Source organism: Hyperolius riggenbachi, chromosome 9 (genome assembly GCF_040937935.1).
Source record: "Hyperolius riggenbachi isolate aHypRig1 chromosome 9, aHypRig1.pri, whole genome shotgun sequence".
Taxonomy (NCBI): domain Eukaryota; kingdom Metazoa; phylum Chordata; class Amphibia; order Anura; family Hyperoliidae; genus Hyperolius; species Hyperolius riggenbachi.
Genome location: NC_090654.1, coordinates 274,253,480 through 274,278,636, shown reverse-complemented (window position 1 = coordinate 274,278,636; position 25,157 = coordinate 274,253,480). Strand labels below are relative to the sequence as shown.

General features: G+C 44.6%; 1 protein-coding gene across 2 annotated transcripts in view; it reads right to left on the bottom strand.

The window, feature by feature from the left end:
* SLC24A4 (solute carrier family 24 member 4) overlaps nt 1-25,157 on the bottom strand; it is a 178,576-nt gene that overhangs the window by 15,037 nt on the left and 138,382 nt on the right. Inside the window, exons 10-12 of one of the 2 annotated variants that reach the window (XM_068254605.1) lie at nt 20,334-20,476; nt 6,354-6,526; nt 2,511-2,664 (exon numbers count right to left, since the gene is read on the bottom strand). In XM_068254605.1, the coding sequence (XP_068110706.1) occupies nt 2,511-2,664; nt 6,354-6,526; nt 20,334-20,476 (470 nt within the window). The remainder of the gene's footprint in view (nt 1-2,510; nt 2,665-6,353; nt 6,527-20,333; nt 20,477-25,157) is intronic. The other variant, XM_068254606.1, reaches the window with a different exon arrangement.

Sequence of the window (25,157 nt, the reverse complement as noted above, 5' to 3'; positions counted from 1 at the left end):
TCACACCACTGTATATACAGTGGCTTGCAAAAGTATTTGGCCCCCTTGAAGTTTTCCACATTTTGTCACATTACTGCCACAAACAGGAATCAATTTTATTGGAATTCCACATGAAACACCGATACAAAGTAGTGTAAAAGTGAGAAGTGGAATGAAAAATCATACAGGATTCCACACATTTTCTACAAATCAATAACTGCAAAGTGGGGATGTGCGTAATTATTCAGCCCCCTTTGGTCTGAGTGCAGTCAGTTGCCCATAGACATTGCCTGATGAGTGCTAATGACTAAATAGAGTGCACCTGTGTGTAATCTAATGTCAGTACAAATACAGCTGCTCTGTGACGGCCTCAGAGGTTGTCTAAGAGAATATTGGGAGCAACAACACCATGAAGTCCAGAGAACACAGCAGACAGGTCAGGGATAAAGTTATTGAGAAATTTAAAGCAGGCTCAGGCTACAAAAAGATTTACAAAGCCTTGAACATCCCACGGAGCACTGTTCAAGCGATCATTCAGAAATGGAAGGAGTATGGCACAACTGTAATCCTACCAAGATAAGGCCTTCCACCTAAACCCACAGACCGAACAAGGAAATGCAGTCAAGAGGCCCATGGTGACTCTGGACAAGCTGCAGAGATCTACAGCTCAGGTGGGGGAATCTGTCCATAGGACAACTATTAGTCGTGCACTGTACAAAGTTGGCCTTTATGGAAGAGTGGCAAGAAGAAAGGCATTGTTAACAGAAAAGCATAAGAAGTCCCGTTTGCAGTTTGCCACAAGCCATATGGGGGACACAGCAACCATGTGGAAGAAGGTGCTTTGGTCAGATGAGACCAAAATGGAACTTTTTGGCCAAAATGCAAAACGCTATGTGTGGCGGAAATCTAACACTGCACATCAATTGGAACACACCATCCCCACGGTCAAATATGGTGGTGGCAGCATCATGCTCTGGGGGTGCTTCTCTTAAGCTGGGACAGGGAAGCTGGTCAGAGTTGATGGGAAGATGGATGGAGCCAAATACAGGGCAATCTTGGAAGAAAACCTCTTGGAGTCTGCAAAAGACTTGAGAAAGGGGCGGAGGTTCACCTTCCAGCAGGACAACAGCCCTAAACATAAAGCCAGAGCAACAATGGCATGGTTTAAAACAAAATATATCTATGTGTTAGAATGGCGCAGTCAAAGTCCAGATCTAAATCCAATCGAGAACCTGTGGCAAGATCTGAAAACTGCTGTTCACAAACGCTGTCCATCTAATCTGACTGAGCTGGAGCTGTTTTGCAAAGAAGAATGGGAAAGGATTTCAGTCTCTAGATGTGCAAAGCTGGTAGAGACATACCCTAAAAGACTGGCAGCTGTAATTTCAGCAAAAGGTGGTTCTACAAAGTATTAACTCAGGGGGCTGAATAATTACGCACACCCCACTTTGCAGTTTTTTTTTTTTTTTAAATGTTTGGAGAATCATGTATGATTTTCGTTCCACTTCTCACGTGTACACCACTTTGTATTGGTCTATCACGTGGAATTCCAATTAAATTGATTCAGGTTTGTGGCAGTAATATGACAAAATGTGGTAAACTTCAAGGGGGCCGAATACTTTTGCAAGCCACTGTATCTTATCTGAAGTTTAGATAGTTTACACAGCAAATCTAGCTGCAAACAGCTTCAACAGCTTCATGTTTATTTATTTCTGTGATACAATAAGGGCAGCCATGTTTTGTTTGTCACATTACACAGGCAAGCTGATAGCATCTCCAGCCCTCAGTTCACTCCCCTCTCCTGCTCCCTCCTCCCCTCTGCCTCTGAAATCTCTGGCTAGTAACCTCCTCCTCCTGCCCAGACTGAGCTCCCATAAGCCCTTGCTACATGGAGTGCCAAGGCACTTTGAGCTGTGGGCGAGGCTTGTTTAGTTTATAGGGAATTAGAGTATTAAAACAAAAACGAATTTGGCTTGAGGAATGCCCTATAAACTATATGTAAGGAACACAATTATGCAACGAGTAAAAGTTTATCTCGCATCCACTTTAAGGGTGCTTTTACACTAGTGCAGAGCGATTTGGAGCACCAGAGGTGAAAAGTTGCACCGTGACTTATAGCCGTGGTGCGACGCAAGAAAAAAAATGAAAATGTAACTTCCTGTGCACTTGTGGGATTACCGCAGAAGGCTTCTGTGTTACCCCGAGCACTTCTGCACCGCAGGCAGAGTGTCATGTTCCATTGCCTGTAATGGCTACTGCAACAAGCAGTGGTAGGAGAGAGTACCACGACAAGACGCAACACGGTAAATGTAATAGACCCTTATTGAAGATTTTCTATACAAAATACAAGGTGAGTCAAACAGGACATAGAGTCCTAACAGCAGTCAAGACGACAGGGTGGAGACCAGAGCACGCACCTCATGGGAGGGTCATTGTTGGAACCTCATGGGAGGGGTCACTACAGCTGTGAAATTTCACATATCTATTACTAGCTGTTCTTTGGTGTAACAGAGATTATCTTGAGAACTTACTGGGAAAGGAGAAGGGCACCAGGTAGTTGGTGACATCATTATCTTCTTGGTAGTCCTCTTTCTCCTCATGTAAGAGGCCGTTCTCCAGGAGCTGCTGTTTGCCGTCTAACGTGGTGGAGCTCATGCCGTTTGCTGATTGGAGAAGTCGCTGCCTCTGAGCGGATGAAGATGGTGAGAATTTGTGAGGAAGATTTGAAGAAAGAAACAGATGCATACAAGCTGGCCAGTCAAGCTTTGCCCTCATCCCTATATGAAATCTATAGACACAAATTTTTATTTGATTTTTTTTGGCATCAGACTAGATGTTCTCTTTCTTCTGTGCAGCACTTTGTGGCGGATCTTCCCTGAATAGCCAATATAGCTCAACAATTCCATTACAGTAGAACCTCGATACATTAAAACTCAGACATATTAAACCTCTGGATGCTAGTCTGGTTTAGGGGATCCAGCAGGAAACCTCATAGGGACAGAGGCATAGCTATGGGTGGGCAAGAGGGGGCATATGTTCCCGGGCTCAAAACTGTGAGGGAGCTCACCTATGACCACACCCATTTTGTCCAGATGGGGTGGGGCGCAAAAATTGTCTTTGTCCCCGGGCGCTGAAAACCATAGCTACGCTATAGCATAGGGAACAGTTCTCCAATCACAGCACCCCCTACAGCATGAAGCGTTGTGATTGGCCAAATAGTGTGGGCGAAGTATTGAACTCCTAGCAGTTGGAGAGGGTGCCGTCCACGTTAACTGAATTTCCCTATAAGGTTTCCTGCTGGGTCCCCTAAAGTAAACTAGCGCCAACCTCTGGCTATAGTAAACTCAGTCTCTGGGTCCTGACCATGCGCCTGTATGAACATACCATGTATAATAAATCCTGAAATAGTAAACTTCTGAAATAATAAACTACTTGCCCAACTTCTCAAACATGGCAGCCCCTTCAGCTCTTTGAAACCAGGAGCTGCTAAGATCACTTTAAAGGGGAACTGAAGTAAGAGGTTTCCGGAGGCTGCCATATTTATTTCCTTTTAATCAATACCAGTTGCCTGGTAGCCCTGCTGGTCTATTTCTCTGCAGTAGTATCTGAATAACACCAGAAACAAGCATGCAGCTAGTCTTGTCAGATCTGACTTTAAAGTCAGAAACACCTGATCTGCTGCATGCTTGTTCAGGGGCTATGGCTAATAGAAGCAGAGGATCAGCAGGAGAGCCAGGTAACTGGTATTGCTTAAAAGGAAAAAAAACATGGCAGCCTCCATATACCGCTCTCTTCAGTTGTCCTTTAATTCCTTTTCACATAAGTTTAGTTTCACTTCAGGTTCAGAAACCGCCGATACACCTGGGACGTTTGACATTCATAGCGTGCAGATCCTCCTCTATAGAGCTTTTATATCACATTTCTAATATTTAACGTTTTCTTGTGAAATCCTACTTCTGTTTTTTTTTTTGTGGGGAAATAAATCTGCTGATGAATATGGAAATGATTTGAGACGCTAGTTTGCGTTGCCATGAAGATTATAAAACACAGCGGGACACAAGTTAAGAGGGAACATATAAGTAAGTATAGAATTCTGCATGGCAACAGATAAACTCATATCTCCACCTGTCCTGACAGCCGTCTTTATGTGGATGTCAGACAGGTGCCCAAAACAAACAGGAAGTTTGGTTGCACTTCCTGTGTTGGGACACCACCCCCCCCCCCCCCCCCTTAAAAAAAAATACTTCTAAAAGAATTACTATTCTCTGCTCCCTATATTATATTACCCTCTCATCACCCCATCCATACCTCTGGAATGGAATAGGTAACAGCCCATATGCAGTGGCGGCTTCAAACCTTTGGGGGGGGGGAGGGGGGGAAGGCCACAAAGGGGGCATGATAGCTTGCTTTTAACGTGTAAGGCTTCCTCAGACAGTTAACTGTATGTTCCGGGGGGGGGGGGGGGGGATGGGGGGCAGTGCCCCAGTGCAGCACCACAATTAACTTTTTCTCTCGAGTTCGCTCCTAGGTGATAATTTTTAATCCTCTATTTACACACATTTTTCAGCTCTTTGCAATTGAAAAAGTGCAAAAAAGTAGGTTAGAAAAGTGCTAGCAAAATTATTTTGTGTATTTTCTTGCTTTCTGGTGGTTTAAAAGGCGTTTTATTGACATGTTTAAAAATATAGCCTTGGAGAAAACTCAGGAGAAAAAATGAATTGCGTATGGGCCTGTGTGTAAAAGGAAATCCATAGAAAGGGCCAGCTCTAGCTGATTGATTATTCTAACAGGCTCTCCTCTGTACGTTAGCCCTACTCTGCTTTTTAACTCATTTATATCACCTCTCATTTCCCTCAGGCAGGGGTTGTTGAATTGAAAACAATAGACTATTTGTTCCTCCTTCAGTCTGTTATGATGTGAACCAATCACAATGCTCCGGCTGCATCCAAGTTTTCTCTTTTAATGTGCATTCTGCCGGTCTAGGCACACAGAAGTCAATGCTTCACAGCAATGAATGTCTTTTATTTGTGCTACAGAGATCGGATTCTTTGTTCTACCAAAGATATGATTCAGCAAGGCGGTATCTATAGAGGGAGGTGAAATATAAGCATATCCACAATAATTATAATAATAATAATAATAATAATACCAGCTGATGTGTCAAGACACGCAGGAAATAGGAATGTAACGCTGGACACTAAATACAGCGCACCTGAAGCAAGAGGTATATGGAGGCTGCCATATTTATTTCCTTTTAAACAATGCGCATTGCCTGGCTGGTCCTCTGCCTCTAAAGCCCAATCTACACGATACGATTCTTTGTACGATTTGATTACGATTCTATTTACGATCCGATTAAATCTGACATGTCCGATCGGGATTCAATTTGACTCAATTCCATTTGCCATTGCAAAACAATAGCAAATCAAATTGAATCGAAATGAATCCCAATCGGACATGTCGGATTTAATTGAACCGTAAATAGAATCGTAATCGAAACGCACAAACAATCATATTGTGTAGATGGGGCTTAATACCTTTAGCCAAGGCCCCTGAATAAGCATGCAGATCAGGCAAGTCTGACTGGATTAGCTGCATGCTTGTTTGATTCAGACACTACTGCAGTTAAAAAGAGCAGCAGGATTGCCAGGCAATTGGTATTGTATTAAAACAAAGATGGCAGCCTCCATACTCTTCTCACTTCAAGCATAGCTCCCAACTGTCCCTTTTTTGCTTCTGAATTCCTTCTAGTATCAATGACTAGGGGTATGACTGAGGCAGGATTAGCGGTGTGGCAGGGTTGTGTCTTAAAGAGACTATGTAATAAAAAAATGGGCCCCTGGGGGGCCCATATACTTATTTTTACATACATACTTACCTTGGGAGGGGGAAGCCTCTGGATCCTATCGAGGCGTCCCCCGTCCTCCTCCCTCCCACGATGGTCTTGCTGGGTCCCTCCGAAGCCACAGCGCTACTGCGCCTGCAATATTTAGCTTCCCCAGCTTAAAGCGCAGTAGTGGCTCTCAGCTCGGAATCAGGCCGAAATAGCCGATCCCATTTGGGTCTGCTCTACTGCGCCTGCGCTTTAAGCTGGGGAAGGTAAATATTTACATTGCTGCCGTTTGGAGGGGCCCAGCGTGACCTCCGTAGGACGGAGGAGGACGGGGAAAGCCTCAATAGGATTCAGAGGCTTCCCCCTCCCAAGGTAACTACCCCTTTTTAAGTGTCCCTCTTTCTTATCTCAAAAAGTTGGGAGGTATGCTTCAAGTGTCTTATGCTTACTATACTGCTGAAAGTCATAGACATGAATATGTTGTACTGAGAGTTAAATGAAACCGTGTTGCATCTTAGACTGGTAAGATCACTCGCCATACCTCGTTAATGATGAGTCTGCTCGCCATCCGCAGGCGCGTCCTGGGGGGGAACTTGTTGGTGATCATGATCCGCAGGCCGGCCTCCGGGAAGCGATATTTGGGGGGGCTGGAACAAATGATCTCGTCCACCATCACCACCGAATTCCTGCTGTAATAATGCTGCTCTGCCTTCACTGTTCGCCGAAAGAGAAAAGTTACTAGAGGCGAAACTGACAAAATGAAATCCCAACCTGGCTGATACAAAACAACGATCTGTGACGTTAAGGGCCCATTCACACTTGGGACCGCAAAACGCTAGCAAAATCCCTCGCGTTTTGCAGAGGGTTTTCTTTTTCTTTTCTCGCGATTTTTGAGCAATTGCGAAATGTGATTTTTTTTTTTAACATTTGAACCGTGATTGCTCTAAAATCCTGGAAAAACGCGGCATGCAACGTGTTTTCGTTTTCCGCAAATCACCGGCAATCGCTGCAGCGAGATCACTGCCATGCACTATATATTACACTAGCGCTTTTCGGAAATCTGCGGAAAATGCCCGCAAATCACCCCAGTGTGAATAGGCCTTAAAAGGTCCAGGATTTCTTCACAGATTACATTCTTTATAAAAGAATAATCATTTTCAGGCATTTTCAGGCGCACTTCTGACTTCCTGTCCTGCAATCTCTCAGTAACGCAACTGCCTTCTTCAGCCAGCAATGGCAACTAGGAATGGTCAAATGAGATTCTCATAATTCTGAGCTGATGCAAATTAGCATAACATTTGCAGAAACTTGGAATTATTTGCATGTCATGACTATCCGTAGCTGAGAGGCAAACTTGCTGCTGTATAAATGTTTCCATCAGTTAACATGTGACCCGTTTTTGAATATCGTCCTGGCTAAAATGGGACTTGAAGTGAGAGGGATATGGAGGCTGACATATTGATTTCGTCTTAAACAATACCACTTGCCTGGCTGTCCTGCTGATTATCTGCCTTTAAGACTTTTAGCCATAGCCCCTGAACAAGCATGCAGATCCGGTGCTTTCAACAAGTACCTGAACAAATTAGCAGCATGCTTGTTTCAGGTGTGTGAGCAGGACAACCAGGCAAATGGTATTTTTTTTTAAGGAAATAAATATGGCAGCCTCCGTAAACCCCCCACTTCCGGTTCCCTTCAATGTGATCCTCTAATGAGCCCATGTGTATAAATCTACAGTTATGTCCTGATACAGAAGCGTTTCAGATGCTGAAAAAAATTGCAGTGAAATAGTAGCTCAAATCAGCCTTCTTCTCCCTTGTCATCACTGTGTTCACCCCTCCCCTCCCTTTAATCATACTGTCTTCTCTAGCAGAACTGACAGCATGAGTCATCAAAGGGGAGGAGTGACCAGTGATCATATGGGAGACAGCAGCAGTCAGGTAAGACTGAGCTACATTAGATGAAACTTCACAGAACTTCTGAAGTGTCTGTATAGAAGGAAGCAGAGATTATCATGGTATGAAACACCAACTCTGTATTGATTCAGTGCCTCTGGTTCAGGACATAACTATGGAGTCATACATGCAGGTTTAATAGAGAGTCATTGTAAAGTCGTGACAGATTCTCTTTACAGTTTGGTTGCAGCGTAAGAGGACAGGTCAGTAGGTTGCCATGCAATATGTTACAGAGTATACAGAAAAGGTATTCATGCAAGGGGGAACAGATGATACAACTCTATGTGGAGAAGTTAGGGCTAAGCAGACAGGAGGTAAGTAGTGAAATGTTAAGAGAGAAAAACGGAGAGATCCTTGCTAGTTGCAAATTGTTAATTTTATGTTAAAGTGGTATTGTTATCAACATTTTTTTCCCCTCTAAAACATGTAACAGTAAAAAATGAATATGAATCATGAGACTGCTCTGATGTCTTTTGATTGCATATTTGCACCTCAATGGAGCTGACTGATATCAATGGGCAGCAGGACATATCAGATGTACTCTTAGAAAAGTAATTAGTGAGCAAATAAAGGAGATAAAGTCCTCTGCTCCCTCCTGGTTACGGCAAACATAGCAGAAACACTAGTGTTGCGGAAAACACTGCTTTTTTTGCCGCTAATGGAAGTCTATGGGCCGCAGCAAAAAACGCATAGAAAAAAACGCATATATTTTTCATGCATTTTCCACGCGTTTTTATATGCATTTTTTCCCAAAAATTATTAATTTTTTGCTGTATTTTCCCTTCCTGTTGTCTTCCAAGTGATTCGCATAAATGGAAAACGTAAACAAGGGAGCATATAACTCATACAGTCTGTTGCAAAGTTTAGCGCCTCTGGCGACTATGAGTTATATGCTCCCTTGTATTGCCTGAGGAAGCGGGATATACCCTTCTGGAGTATGTAAATAAATGTTTTTTGCAATAATCTGCATTTTTGTCTGTATTGAAGGGGTAAGTACACCACTACACACTACATTTTAAACTTTTTAATCAAGTGCTTTTATTCTTCTGGCGCCTCTGTACTACTGCGTGGTCATTAAGTCCACCCTTGGTGGAGCGGGATTGGCCCCCCTTTTTTTCATCCTATCTACAGAGAGCGACTTCTTAATCCTGAGTGGGGACAGGTCTAATCTCCCCACCTGCCTGTACAGCGGTTACCTGGACGGTAACCCTGGTTTGTAAGTATTATATTATACTTATACATTCATCTTTACCTTCTTAAAGAGACACTGAAGCGAAAAAAAAATATATGATATAGTGAATTGGTTGTGTACTATGAATAATTACTAGAAGATTAGTGGCAAAGAAAATATTCTCATACTTTTATTTTCAGGTATACAGTGTTTTTTCTAACATTGCATCATTCTCTAATATGTGCAGATTACACAACACTCAGCATTCAAAATGAGTCTTTCAGAGCAGTCTGTGAAGTAATGACCTCTCCTCTGGCAGAGAAAAAGTAATTAGTTCACTTACAGTTGAGATAATAAAAGTCAGATAACAGCCCTCTCCACGACTTTGAAAGTCGTAGAGATTAATGGCTTTTTTGCATAGAGATAACAACTAGAGTTTCTTAACTCTTCCTGTACTGGAAACAATTAGACTGATATATCTGATCTTAATGTTTTATTTCTTAGCTGTACTACACATACAAATCATAATATCATCATTTTTTTTTTCGCTTCAGTGTCTCTTTAAAGTGACTCCGAGCTCATCTAAAAAATAAAAGTTGTACTCACCAGGGGCTTTCTCCAGCCCAGTGCTGGTCGGGAGGTCCCACGCCGGCATCCTGGCTCCTCTCCTTCTCCCCGCTCCGGAATGGCTGACAGGCCGCAGCCCGGGCGACACTCTCCCGAGTGTCGGGCTGCTTCTTCCGCATATGACGCGGATTACGTCACACGCCGGCCACCTCGCGTCATCACGGCGGCCGGCGTGAAAGTACTGCGCATGCGCGCTTTAATCGCGCGTGCGCAGTACTTTCACGCCGGCCGCCGTGATGACGCGAGGCGGCCGGCGTGTGACGTAATCCGCGTCATATGCGGAAGAAGCAGCCCGACACTCGGGAGAGTGTCGCCCGGGCTGCGGCCTGTCAGCCATTCCGGAGCGGGGAGAAGGAGAGGAGCCAGGACGCCGTCGTGGGACCTCCCGACCAGCACTGGGCTGGAGAAAGCCCCTGGTGAGTACAACTTTTATTTTTTAGATGAGCTCGGAGTCCCTTTAATACATAGTACACTATATTGGGCTCTCTGTGTCCTCCTTTCTTCTCGCCCTCTACAAGCATAGTCACCTTAAAGCTTGAGTTTTAACCCTTGAAAACAAGTCTGTTTTAGCTGTTAATTGTATGCTGTATTTAGTGTTTATGAGCAGGGGTGTCAAACTTCTTCCCCTATACTGTTCCCTGGTGTCTAGTGGCCCTTCTCCCTCACTTATACAGTTCCCTGGAGTTTAGTGGTCCTCCCTCCCTCATCTATACAGTTTTCTGGTTTTTAGTGGATTTCCCTCCCTCCCCTATACAATTCCCTGATGTTTAGTTGTCCTCTCTCCCTCCCCTATACAGTTCCCTGGTGTTTAGTGGCCCCTCCCTCTCCAGTACAGTTCCCTGGTATCTAGTGCTTTCCCCCTCCCAATATGGCTTTCCTGGTGATCTAGGGCTTACCCTCCAATATAGCTCCTCTGGTGGTCTAGAGTGGGCCAAACATAATGTAAAGTGGGAAATCCACCTGAGGGCCAAATCTGATAACTCAGAGGGCCAAGTTTGGCCCACGGACTGGAGTTTGACGTGTATGCTTTAGAGTAGACTATAGATGACATTTGATGATAATACCACTTTAAGAACAGTGAAGATGAACGTTAGTGGTCTCTTTGGTTATGAAGACTGTAGATTCAGGCCAGACCTCACAGTCATCCATTCAGCACCAGAGTGACTTTCATCTAGGCCCAGACACTGGCTATATCCAGAAAGGGCTGGCACACTAGGCACACGCCTATAGGCACCGGCGCTACAGAGCCAGCTAAAGCAAAAGCCCCCACACTATCCACATCAGTGCTAACAACGATACAACTGTGTTTTTTTTTTTATGTGGACCTGCAGCGGGAATAGTAATTAAAGGTACACTATGGCGAACAATTGTAAAATTTTAAATATGTGCAAACATATACAAATAAGTACTTTTCTTTCCAGAGTAAAATGAGCCATAAATTACTTTTCTCCTATGTTGCTGTCACTTACAGTAGGTATTAGAAATCTGACAGAAGCGACAGGTTTTGGACTAGTCCATCTCTTCATAGGGGATTCTCAGGGATTTATTTATTTTCAAAAGCACTTAGTGAATGGCATTTGCTCTGTCCAACTTCCAAAAAACTGTGTAGCGAGCAGGCAAGCTGGCCAGCATCATTGTTTAAATCCTTTTTCGGGAATTTCTTAATAAAGAATAAAAGCTTTGCTGAAAATCCCATATGAAGAGATGGACTAGTCCAAAACCTGTCGCTTCTGTCAGATTTCTAATACCTACTGTAAGTGACAGCAACATAGGAGAAAAGTAATGTATGGCTCATTTTACTCTGGAAAAAACGTACTTCTTATTTGTTTATGTTTGCACATATTTTAAATTTTACAATTTTTCGACATAATGCCCCTTTAACGCCGTTGCCACTTGTGCAGCAGCAGGGTAAGCCGTATATCGGCTGTATCCTGGGCCAAGTCTCCCTGCTGCGATTTCATATGTAGGCGTATAGGCACCTTTAAGGTAAGGTAACGTTTCCCCATTCGTATCAGAGACAGCAATAAAAACTTGAAAGAGCTTGTTGTAGCCCTTCCCCACTCTTTTTAATAAGAGAAAAACAAAAAATTCACTCCAAAAGTTACGTTAGTATTGTTACAAAGAAGCAAAGTCACTTACAAAGACCAATGCAGGGAGAGGAGGAGGAGATGATGGGAAGACAGGATATAAAAGAGATTATACAGCGGTCACCGGGAATGGTCAAGCAATCCACTTTAAAAATAAATCATTAAAATATTTCTGAGAATGGAATAACAGGCCGATCCAAAGGAAATTCATTTGTGTCCATTTCCTGTATTTGATGAGAGTTTATGAATGGATTCAGCAGATTTTTATGTTGGATAAACACAGATACAGTTTGATGCAATCACCCCAGACAATCGGTTATGAAACAATTGCAAAAGAGGTTAAACTTGTTAAGATCCATACCCACGACGCGTTTTTTCAGACAAGGTTTTTGCAGCAGACTATCTATTTTGCGATATCGCCAGGGGTGTAACAATAGACCCTGCAAGGGATGCAGCCGCAGGGGGGCCCAGAAGCAGCAGGGGGCACCATAGGGAGAGAAGTTTCTTTTCCCTGTCCTGAAAGACTGACAAGTAAAGGCAAAGAGAGAAAGAAACTTTCTGCTCTCTGCACAATTGTTCTAATGGCTGCATCTGCTCAGCCACTGATAAGCAATCATACAAAGTTTTGCAGACAAAGATTTGTAGACAGTCCCTATTCAGTGTGCAGCAAGCACTTGTGTAAAATGCCCAGCCCCCAACCTCTCTACCCCTCCCCAAGTGCTGTGTACTGTAGTGATGCTGGAGGAGTCTGTACAGCCAGTTCTGCTCCATCAGAGATGGACAGAGTGAGTGTAATATGAAGCTGAGTCTGGGAGCACACTTGTCTGTCGGTTTTCTGTATAAATTTTCTGCACACCAGGGGCTTAATTCACTAAACCGTGATAACGAATAGCACGGGCGCTAGTGTTTTTTGCATGCGTTTTCGCGTGCAATCGCGAATTTAACATTTGCGATTGCGCACAAAAATGAGCGCAGAACGCTAGCACGGACGTGCTATGAGTTATCATGGTTTAGTGAATAAACACACCCCATGTGTGTCTGTTTGTGTGAAAACATGCACGTTTTATCACAGAAGCTAATAGATACTAAAAGAGTGCAGTGCTTCACTGCTGTCTGTGTTTATCTGCATGGGGAAAACACACTCAAGTGTGCACTAGCGACTGAATAACATTGGTTCTCAGTTAACCTGTGCAGAAAGCGTAGGGGGGGGGGGGGGGGGTCGCGGGGGGGAGTGATATCTAGTTATTCTCCTGGATATCGCTTAACAAATATTAATTAAACAACGTTTGATTATGCAGGCCACCAGGGGCAATCGTTTGATTGTAAACGACCGCTGTGTTAAAGGATACCCGAAGTGACATGTGACATGTTGAGATAGACATGTGTATGTACAGTGCCAAGCACACAAATAACTAGGCTGTGTTCCTTTTTTTCTTTCTCTGCCTGAAAGAGTTAAATATCAGGTATGTAAGTGGCTGACTCAGTCCTGACTCAGACAGGAAGTGACTACAGTGTGACCCTCACTGGTAAGAAATTCCCCTTTTTATCTCTTTCCTGTCCTCATAAGCCATTTTCTGCTAGGAAAGTGTTTTATAGTTGGAATGTCTTATCAATGAGGGTCACACTGTAGTCACTTCCTGTCTGAGTCAGAACTGAGTCAGCCACTTACATACCTGATATTTAACTCTTTCAGGCAGAGAAAGAAAAAAAGGAACACAGCACAGTTATTTGTGTGCTTGGCACTGTACATACACATGTCTAGCTCATCATGTCATTTCGGGTATCCTTTAAATAATAACTGTAATTTGCCGCAATCGTGTAAACAGTCGTTTTCATGATCATTTGTTTCCAATTGAGATTCAGTGGTTTCAATAGTGTAATGTGTAATCCATTGAAAGCGTGTGACAGCGTATAGTGGCCATTTCTCTGTTACGCTTATTCTAGAGTCAATCACCTAATGTTTGCCAAATGGCTCCCCCTGCTGGGCAGTTCTTGCACTGTTCCGTAACATAACACTTCCTATGCAATGGTCTTTAGCAGCCTGCAGGTCTCATTTCTTATGAACCTTTTTTTGTTATTTAAAGGATTCCTGAAATGAGAGGGATATAGGGGCTGACATATTAATTTACTTTTAAACAATGCAGATTGCCTGGCTGTCCTGATACTTTGTCTAAAATATATTTAGCCATAGACCCTGAACAAACATGCACATAAGGTGTTTCTGACTGAAGTCTGACCGGATTAGCCGCATGCTTGTTTCAGGTGTGTGATCTAGACACTACCGATGCCAGACAGATAAGCAGGGCTGCCAGGCAACTGGTATTGTTTAAAAGGAAACAAATAAGGCAGCCTCCACAGGGCCGGCTTTAGGGGGGGGCGAGAGGGGGCAGAGCCCCCTCAAACAGACTCGTTGCCCCCTCAAATCAGAGCGGCTCTCGCTCTGCCGCTGCGGCTGCTTCCTGGTCCTGCGTGGAGCGCAGAGCGGTCATGTGATCAGTCACATGACCGCTTCTTCCTCCGACGGCTCTCCGAGACGAGTCTCGGCTGTGACGCAGGCAGTGTGGCGACATTAAGAGCCGCCCCGCATAGAGGAGGAGTCGACTCTCTCAGAGAAAGAGGAATTCTCCTCCTCTGAGAGAGTCGACTCCTCCTCTATGCAGGGCGGCCTCTTAAGGTCCCGCTCCCGCCACTGTGCCTGCGTCAGAGCTAGCTGAGACTCCTCTCGGAGAGCAGCACTCGGCAAACTTTTTCAGCCAGCATATTTGTCCGCCCGCCTTCTGCTACCCGCCGCCATCTGACTGCCACCCGCCTCTCCAGACACTGGCTGTGGCAGTGTGGCTGCGCAGTGTGCTGTGCCAATTGCATTGGCATTTGGCAAAATCGATCAGAGTGCTGCAGGTCTGGTGTGCTGTGCCAGTTCAGTTGCCAGTGACCAGTCCAATAGTCAGCCTGGCTGGCAAATCCGATAATTGCCTCATTTAAGGTCAATCAGTGTCACTGCCAGAGTGCACTGCAGCCTTTCTGGCAAATCAATAGTTCAGAGTGCCTCATTTATTTTGTGTGCGTTCTTTGCCATCTGCTGCCACCTCAGGCCCTCTGCACAGCACTGTAATTGTGCTAAAAATAAAAAACACGCAGCATATTAGCATTTGAAGAAAATTATTTCTGACTGTGTTACACCTGAGAACATTTTTTTCAATAATCTGCAGTGCGTGGCAGAACTGTATTTGTGGTTAAAAAAACACGCAATATCAGTATATTAGCATTTGACGAAAAATATTTCTGTGTTTACACCTGAGAACATTTTTTTGATAACCTGCAGTGCGCAGAACTGTATTTGTGGTAAAAAAACACCACGCAATATCAGCATATTAGCATTTGACGAAAAATATTTCTGTGTTTACACCTGAGAACATTTTTTTGATAATCTGCAGTGCGCAGAACTGTATTTGTGGTAAAAAACACCACGCAATACCAGTATATTAGCATTTGACGAAAAATATTTCTGTGTTTACACCTGAGAACATTTTTTTGATAATCTGCAGTGCGCAGAACTGTATTTGTGGTAAAAAAAACACCACGCAATATCAGTATATTAGCATTTGACGAAAAATATTTCTGTGTTACACCTGAGAACATTTTTTTGATAATCTGCAGTGCGCAGAACTGTATTTGTGGTAAAAAACACCACGCAATATCAGTATATTAGCATTTGACGAAAAATATTTCTGTGTTTACACCTGAGAACATTTTTTTGATAACCTGCAGTGCGCAGAACTGTATTTGTGGTAAAAAACACCACGCAATATCAGTATATTAGCATTTGACGAAAAATATTTCTGTGTTTACACCTGAGAACATTTTTTTGATAATCTGCAGTGCGCAGAACTGTATTTGTGGTAAAAAACACCACGCAATACCAGTATATTAGCATTTGACGAAAAATATTTCTGTGTTTACACCTGAGAACATTTTTTTGATAATCTGCAGTGCGCAGAACTGTATTTGTGGTAAAAAAAACACCACGCAATATCAGTATATTAGCATTTGACGAAAAATATTTCTGTGTTACACCTGAGAACATTTTTTTGATAATCTGCAGTGCGCAGAACTGTATTTGTGGTAAAAAACACCACGCAATACCAGTATATTAGCATTTGACGAAAAATATTTCTGTGTTTACACCTGAGAACATTTTTTTGATAATCTGCAGTGCGCAGAACTGTATTTGTGGTAAAAAAAACACCACGCAATATCAGTATATTAGCATTTGACGAAAAATATTTCTGTGTTACACCTGAGAACATTTTTTTGATAATCTGCAGTGCGCAGAACTGTATTTGTGGTAAAAAACACCACGCAATACCAGTATATTAGCATTTGACGAAAAATATTTAATGACAGTCATTGAAGGTTTGTCCAAACTTTTGGTCTGTGCTGTAAATTTTTGGGGGATACACTACAGCAGAGCTCAAACTTCCCCGGCAGACCTTTAACACCACTGTAAGGTCATGACATGTATATTTGGCCCCACCCATGACCACGCCCACGGTCTGTTGCATGACCACGCCCATTTTTCGGCGCGCCGCGCTACGCGCGGCGCAGGGTTTCTTCGTGCCCCCTGCAAATTTCTGTCTGCCCCCTCATATGTGCCTGTCTAGAGCCGGCCCTGAGCCTCCATATCTCTTGCACTGCAGGTGTCCTTTAAATGTATTCATATTATATAATATATATCAGAGTGCAGAAAACAACAACAACATTAACGAGGTGCCGGCACCCTCCAACTACCCTCAGGGTGATGCTCCACACAGGTATAGCTGGATTGCCTCAGCTCACTGAGGAATGGGGACCAGGGATCCCTTGCACAGACCCCACCAGTGCTACCTTACTATAAGTCACTTGAAGAGAACAAAAAACCTTTTCCGGCATTAGATTTGTTATGGGTAGGCGGAGTTATGGTGCCATGCTTGTTATATGTGGGTGGGGTCATGGTGGCCACATTTGTTATGGGTGGAGTCATGGTGGCCACCATTCTTATGGGAAGGGGAGTCATGGTGACCACATTTGTTATGGGTGGGTGAGTGATGAGTCATGGTGGCCATACTTATGGTTGGGTTGAGTCATGGTGGCTACAATTGTTACGGGTAGGTGGAGTCATGGTGGCCACACTTGTTATCTTGTTATGGTTGGGTGGAGTCATGGTGGCCATACTTGTTATGGTTGGGTAGAGTCATGGTGGCCACACTTGCTATGGGTAGGTGGAGTGATGGTGGCCACACATTATAGGTGGGTGGGGTCATGGTGGCACGCTTGTTATGGGTAGGTGGAGTCATGGTGGACACATGTTATGGGTAGGTGGAGTCATGGTGGCACGCTTGTTATGGGTAGGTGGAGTCATGGTGGCCACACATGTTATGGGTAGGTGGAGTCATGGTGGACACACATGTTATGGGTAGGTGGAGTCATGGTGGCCACACATGTTATGGGTAGGTGGAGTCATGGTGGACACACATGTTATGGGTAGGTGGAGTCATGGTGGACACACATGTTATGGGTAGGTGGAGTCATGGTGGACACACATGTTATGGGTAGGTGGAGTCATGGTGGACACATGTTATGGGTAGGTGGAGTCATGGTGGACACATGTTATGGGTAGGTGGAGTCATGGTGGACACACATGTTATGGGTGGGTGGAGTCATGGTGGACACACATGTTATGGGTAGGTGGAGTCATGGTGGACACACATGTTATGGGTAGGTGGAGTCATGGTGGACACACATGTTATGGGTGGGTGGAGTCATGGTGGCCACACATGTTATGGGTGGGTGGAGTCATGGTGGACACACATGTTATGGGTAGGTGGAGTCATGGTGGACACACATGTTATGGGTAGGTGGAGTCATGGTGGCCACACATGTTATGGGTGGGTGGAGTCATGGTGGACACACATGTTATGGGTAGGTGGAGTCATGGTGGACACACATGTTATGGGTAGGTGGAGTCATGGTGGACACACATGTTATGGGTAGGTGGAGTCATGGTGGCCACACATGTTATGGGTGGGTGGAGTCATGGTGGACACACATGTTATGGGTAGGTGGAGTCATGGTGGACACACATGTTATGGGTAGGTGGAGTCATGGTGGACACACATGTTATGGGTAGGTGGAGTCATGGTGGACACACATGTTATGGGTAGGTGGAGTCATGGTGGACACACATGTTATGGGTAGATGGAGTCATGGTGGACACACATGTTATGGGTAGGTGGAGTCATGGTGGACACACATGTTATGGGTAGGTGGAGTCATGGTGGACACACATGTTATGGGTAGGTGGAGTCATGGTGGACACACATGTTATGGGTAGGTGGAGTCATGGTGGACACACATGTTATGGGTAGGTGGAGTCATGGTGGACACACATGTTATGGGTAGGTGCAGTCATGGTGGCCACGCTTGTTATGGGTGGGTGGAGTCATGGTGGACACACATGTTATGGGTAGGTGGAGTCATGGTGGACACACATGTTATGGGTAGATGGAGTCATGGTGGACACATGTTATGGGTAGGTGCAGTCATGGTGGCCACGCTTGTTATGGGTGGGTGGAGTCATGGTGGCTAAACTTGTGGTGGGTGGAATCATGGTGGCCACAATTATTATGGGTAGGTTGAGTCATGGTGCCCAGACTTGTTATGGGTGATTGGAGGCATGGTGGACCCTGGACTATCCATATATGGATGAAGATGTGAATGCTGAGAGAAATGTCGTGATGGGGATCGCCATGATTTGCCTTATGTCCGCTGAGGACTATCTGTGCCTGAAATTTGGCCTTAGCACATTTAGAGAACATTGATAAGAAGATTGCACAGAAGGAGCTGATCACACTCACATGTTTATCTGAATAAAGCGGTAAAACGTGAAATAATGCTGATTCTGGTGGACGCGTCCCACTTCCTGCCCCTCGGCTGTGACTCAGTGACACAAGTCCTGAGTTACATGAACCATCTCGCTGGATCTTGTGATAACTCCACAAAAGTCAGGTTCCTGTTTTCTATTTCCAGCTGGACAACATGTTACTCTTATGAAACCACTAAGAATTTGCGTACGGCGGGGAAACTGGGGTGCCTGCGTCGTGTGAAAACAAATTACTACTGCGGGGGGAAATCTGTCCACATGACTCGGAGACAAAAGCATCATGTGGTTGGACGTATACAGAGTGGGAGGAGGTGCCCCAGTGTGAGAGTAAACTACCAATTTGGGAATTAATAAGGAAGAATCTTACCTCGATATGGAGGTTAAAGAGTCATTTATTGGACACCAAAAACAACGAGTTTCTCGGGTTTCAACCGCTTCTTCAGGTTAAGAACACTGTGGCCCTTATGCAATTAACTTTTTCTCCTGAGATTTCCAGACTTTCACACATTAGAGCATGAGCGAAAACTCTACATTCTACTAGCAGAAGAGGAATCCACAGTGACAATCGCTGCACACTATGTCACAGCATGCCACAGACAGAGGAGGAATAGACAGTGACAATCGCTGCACACTATGTCACAGCATGCCACAGACAGAGGAGGAATAGACAGTGACAATCGCTGCACACTATGTCACAGCATACCCCAGACTGAGAGGAGGAATACACAGTGACAATCGCAGCACACTATGTCACAGCATACCCCAGACTGAAAGGAGGAATACACAGTGACAATCACTGCACACTATGTCACAGCATACCCCAGACAGAGGAGGAAGAATACAGTGACAATCGCTGCACACTATGTCACAGCACGCCCCAGACAGAGGAGGAATACACAGTGACAATCGCTGCACACTATGTCACAGCATGCCCCAGACTGAGAGGAGGAATACACAGTGACAATCGCTGCACACTATGTCACAGCATGCCCCAGACTGAGAGGAGGAATACACAGTGACAATCGCAGCACACTATGTCACAGCATGCCACAGACTGAGAGGAGGAAGAATACAGTGACAATCGCTGCACACTATGTCACAGCACGCCCCAGACAGAGAGGAGGAAGAATACAGTGACAATCGCTGCACACTATGTCACAGCATGCCCCAGACAGAGGAGGAATACACAGTGAAAATCGCTGCACACTATGTCACAGCATGCCCCAGACTGAGAGGAGGAATACACAGTGACAATCGCAGCACACTATGTCACAGCATGCCCCAGACTGAGAGGAGGAATACACAGTGACAATCGCAGCACACTATGTCACAGCATGCCATAGACTGAGAGGAGGAATACACAGTGACAGTCGCTGCACACTATGTCACAGCATGCCCCAGACAGAGGAGGAATACACAGTGACAATCGCTGCACACTATGTCACAGCACGCCCCAGACTGAGAGGAGGAATACACAGTGACAATAGCTGCACACTATGTCACAGCATACCCCAGACTGAGAGGAGGATAAATGAACTGTAAACCTAAAAATGTCCACGAACTGCTAACCCACTGTTGACCTACCACATTCGCCTCCCTGCTTTGGCAATGCCTGTATGAATCTTGGTCATGCCAATAAAGCTATCTTTGCTTTGATTTATTTACTTTAACCTCCGCCTCCCCCAACAGAGCTCCATATGGCGCCTCCAGTGTCTGCATTGTACAAGGATGTAAGAGCCCTTTACCGCTGTCTGCTTAGCCTTACCTTTCCACAAGAGGGGCTCGGAGGGGTCGTCACACACAGATCTACCATACACATTACCATCCTGCAGCTCATTGCCGACCGCACAGCCGTTCCCCACGTTCTTGCGTTTTATGGTGAATAGGCGTTGCATTTTGACGTTGTATCTGATGAACAGAAAAAAAAGGGGTCAGGTTTGGACTCATGAGATCCACAGACAGGATAAATCAGCAAGTGGTTAGCTTCCTAAGCAGGGTACACAACAGAAGGCAAACAAAAAAGAATTCTATTGGAATGATGCGTTTTGCTGCATCGCTGCATGGAGTTTGTATGTTCTCCCTGTGTCTGCGTGGATTTCCTCCAGGCACCAAATTACTTTCCATATCCCAAAAACATACAGATAATTAATTGGCTTCCCCCTAAAATTGGCACTAGGTTATGATGAACATATAGGACTATGGTAGGATTAGATTGTGAATTCCTCAGAGAACAGTCAGTGAGTGACATAACTATGTACTCTGTAACGTGCTGCAGAAGATGTCAGTGCTATATAAATACATTATAATAATAATAATATGATAGGACATTAAACTATGACTATGGTAAGATTAGATTGTGAGCTCCTCTGAGGACAGTCACTGACATAACTATGTACTCTGTAAAGTGCTGCAGAAGATGTCAGTGCTATATAAATACATAATAATAATATGATAGGACATTAGACTATGACTATGGTAGAGATTAGACTGTGAGCTCCTCTGAGGACAGTCAGTGACATAACTATGTACTCTGTAAAGTGCTGCGGAAGATGTCAGAGCTATATAAACACATAATAATAATAATATAGTAGGACATTACACTATCACTATGGTAGGGTTAGATTGTAAGCTCCTCTGAGGACAGTCAGTGACATGACTATGTACTCTGTACAGTGCTGCGGAAGATTATATAGAATTTTCTTTGTCTTGTCTAAAGTGCTGTAAAATAGCACAGAAACAGAGCAGCAAACAGTAACTTTCCAAGCTCTGTGCTTTGTTGGAATACATCTGTCTTTCTACGTGACAGGTTTTCTCGATTAGCCTTCCGATGGGGGATTTAGCAATTTAGACGGTGGAAATAAAAGCGGCCGGTAAATCCATTTGCTGCCCAGCAGGGGGCAGGATGGCATAAATCTGCACCTGCTGTTTCTGCAGTATCCAAAACAGCCTCATCATCCAGCAGCACTCCAGAAATCGGCAACCAATTTATGGATCACCTGATATCATGGCAGACACTATTTGCGCACACACGTTCTGTGCTGGTGTCAGGAACCGGCCCCACGGCAAGCCTGCAGGGACAGTTCCTGACGGGGGGTTCGACCAGATCGAGAGGGGAAGCAGCCTTATTCAAGTGTACACAAAGCTGTCATCCTTCAACCACACTCTGCAAGACTCAGCCACCACTAGCAGTCCTCCGGGACGGTACTGCTAGACACTCCGAGTATTTTATACACTGCTGTCAAGCTGCTCACACTCAAGCTTACAATTGCGTACCTTTGGGTCAGCCACGGACTTTAGGCCAAAGTATGAGAATGCCACACACAAAATGCAATCTCACACGGTAGCAATCACCAATCCGCGCATACAATCAGGCACTGAACTTGTAACACAATTACACTGCAGTCTCTTTCTAGGAATTGTACGGCTCTGCTTAGTATTTCAGAAGACTGCTTATTAAATAAAGATTTAATATTCAAAAAATAAATAAAGTGAAACAGTGCAGAAGGAAATATATACAAAGAATATTTAAAGAAAAACACAAAGTTAAAAATTACAAAGACATACACAAGACAATTTGCTTATCAAAATAAAAATGGAATAAAACAGAAGTCGACCAGCGTAAAGGTCCAAGCGTTGTTTGCGGAAGAACGCAGTTCTGACCAGAAATCAGGGCACCCCTAGCGTGTTGCTACATCCTGAGAAGTACACCATTCCTCAGGTGGGCTTCTGTTTTATAGCCCAGAATGCAGCTCTAGGCTAGAAAACCAATTTCCTGTGGAAATACCTTTTTAATTGATCAAACTGCATCTAGCTAATTATAGGCAGACACCCGACATTTTCTGGCTCCAACAACCGCCTTATTCAAATGTGTTGCCCGTTCCCTGTCTAGTTGTTTACAGGTGACAATAAGGTGTTTACATTGGCCCCAGCTTAAAGTGAACCTCCAGACTAAAAATCTACTCAGCAGCACTGAAAAGGCTTGGAGTTTCTTTAACAGTTTCACAGCATCAGAACTTTGTTTTTCTTACCCAAGTCTCATTTTTAGCTGCACAGAAGAAAACTGCCCGGGCATTTTTTCCTTGATGCTGTGCAAAGCATGATGGGATTTCTGATATTATTGTTCTCGTTCTGCTGTTTTGGTGCAAATTTTTTGTTTTAAATTTTGAATTTGAGATTTGAAGCCTAGCGCGCGTAGCTGGGAGATCAGGACACAGGACAGTTGGAACTGTCTCATGCTCCCTGTCACCTCATTTCAACCAAAAAGATGGCTGCCCTCATGAATCACAAACATTTGCCTGTTCTTTTAAAACAGGGTGGGTAAGAGGATATATTACCCATCTATTTTAATTAACATAACTAATGTAACTTAATGACAGTATGTTTGTTTAGGCTGAAGTTCCTCTTTAACAAAAACGTACAGTAAGCTTTCGGCTAATGATAAGCCTTCATCAGAGTTGGTTCCTGCACATACTAACAAAATTAAAAAAAAAAACACAGCTTATGTATGTAAGCCGTGTTTTTTAAAATCTTGTCAGTAATATGCAGGAACCAAATCCGATGAAGGCTGGTTAGCCGAAAGCTTACTTTTTATCTCTAAGTTAGCCAATAAATGATATCATCCTGATTCAAAACTTCTGATTTTTAAGGAGTATTTTATGTCATTTTTTACTTCAGAGAATGCAAAAAAATAAAGGAAAAAAAAAATCAGAAAAATGGAAAATCAGTCTTGTGATGGGTCTAACATTACCGCGGTGATCAGTTTTTTTTCTTTTTATTTTTTTTTGCAGAAAATTCTGCATTATCTGATTGGTCCAATGCTTCCGGGTTCGGTGATTGGGTTAAAATTACAGAGTTGCGGTAGATCTAAGAATTCCGACAAATCCAATTTACAAATTCCGATCGTAAATGCGGAAATTTCAATTCCGCGGAATCGGAACGAGCATCCCGAGGAGAGGGTTGCAGCATGTTTGCACAAATAGTTTTGCATAGCAAACTTATTGTAAGAAAGCTAAGTGGAGAGACATTGAAAACTCCAGCAGCAGTCAGGAGTGTAACTGGAGGGGAGCAGCCTCTGTGATAGAGAGGGGGGGGGGGGGCTTTTAGCTGTGGGGGTACTAACCTTCCCTTCCTCCCACACAGGGGACTGTACTACACATCAGGTGTTTTTGTGGCTACACTTGGCAGCAGTTTCCTGGATTCTCACACACACATGCGAAGTAACAACTGGGGGTGCAGCCTGCACAGCTGTACAGGGGCCCAGGGCGATGGGGGCACCAACTTCTTACCGTTCCTCCAATACTGGAGGTCTTGTGGCAGCACTTATTATGGGTGTGTGTGTATGGGTGGGGAGGAGGGGTAGTCGTGGTGGTCACACTGATTGCATGACTGAGTACACAAGAGCTACAAATGTAGCTAGTCGCTAGCACACGGAAGCGTGTGCGCGACAGATCGGCGACAGCTCGTCGCCAGGTCCCTCCGCATACACACGGCAGAAGAGGGATTAGTGATGCGACGGAAGCTGTCGCCGACGTTCCTCCCCACCGCCGGAAGCTCCGTGTGATGCCTATAGGTTGCTGTCACTAGTCCGCATACACACGCGGACTAGCAACAGTTGCGGTGGCAACTGTCGCCAGGTGATTGACCGAGCCAATCGCCTGGCGACAGCTCTGAGTAGAGACGGTTCGGGGCGCGCGCCCAATACACACGGACGACCTGTCGCCGCAACACGCGCGTGCCACGTGGTTGCAGCGACAATTGTAGCCCGTGTGTATGGGCCTATAGCCATGGGGTCATCATGGGGCGTAGAAGTGGTGAAAGCCCATCACAGCTTTTCTGGACCCAGTAATAAGTAGGTATGCCTTTGCTTGAAGAAGTACAACTGCTGGGGGGGCTACCACCGCAATTATACACTCAAGTCCCCACTATTTGTAGCCACAGTTTGCATAGCAGGCAGCCCTGGCTCTCGCTATTTTATCGGCCTCCTCCAGGGCCCAAATTTGCCCTAATTTCCTCCTATAGCCGTAATTTCTATAGGCAGCTAAGGCTTAAAAAGTGCAAACTTCCACGGTGCCCACCCCGCCCCCCAATTTCCTGCGTCCGCGTTTGCACCCTTTAAGCTGAATAATGTTGGCAGCCATTAGAGACAGATTCACCGATTAAACAGGATTCCCCGCGTTGTCAGGAATGGATGTATTAGACCGTATAACCTGCTGGGAGCTTAATCTCTTACGGAAGGAGTACGATGTGCCTAATCTTTGGTGGTGACCATGTGACCCTGCGGGCCAGCCTGTGATTGGTGAGCGCAGATTACCAGTGATTATCCCCTCAGGACTGGGTGAGCAGCGCTCACACTTTCTGATGCTGCATCGCTCGCTATTAACCCTTTCTCTGCCAGTGGCTAGTGCGATCTGAGACACGACCAGGGATGTGGGAGGGGGGAGGGGGGGGAGGAAATTCGGGCGCCTGCGGCTAATGGACTATTTGGATGCCCCATAGCCGCTAATGCAAAGTATTGGCTAAATTATTATTTTGAAATTCCTTTTGAGAACTATCATTCGGAAATGTATTGTTCTAGAAATGTATCTTTTTT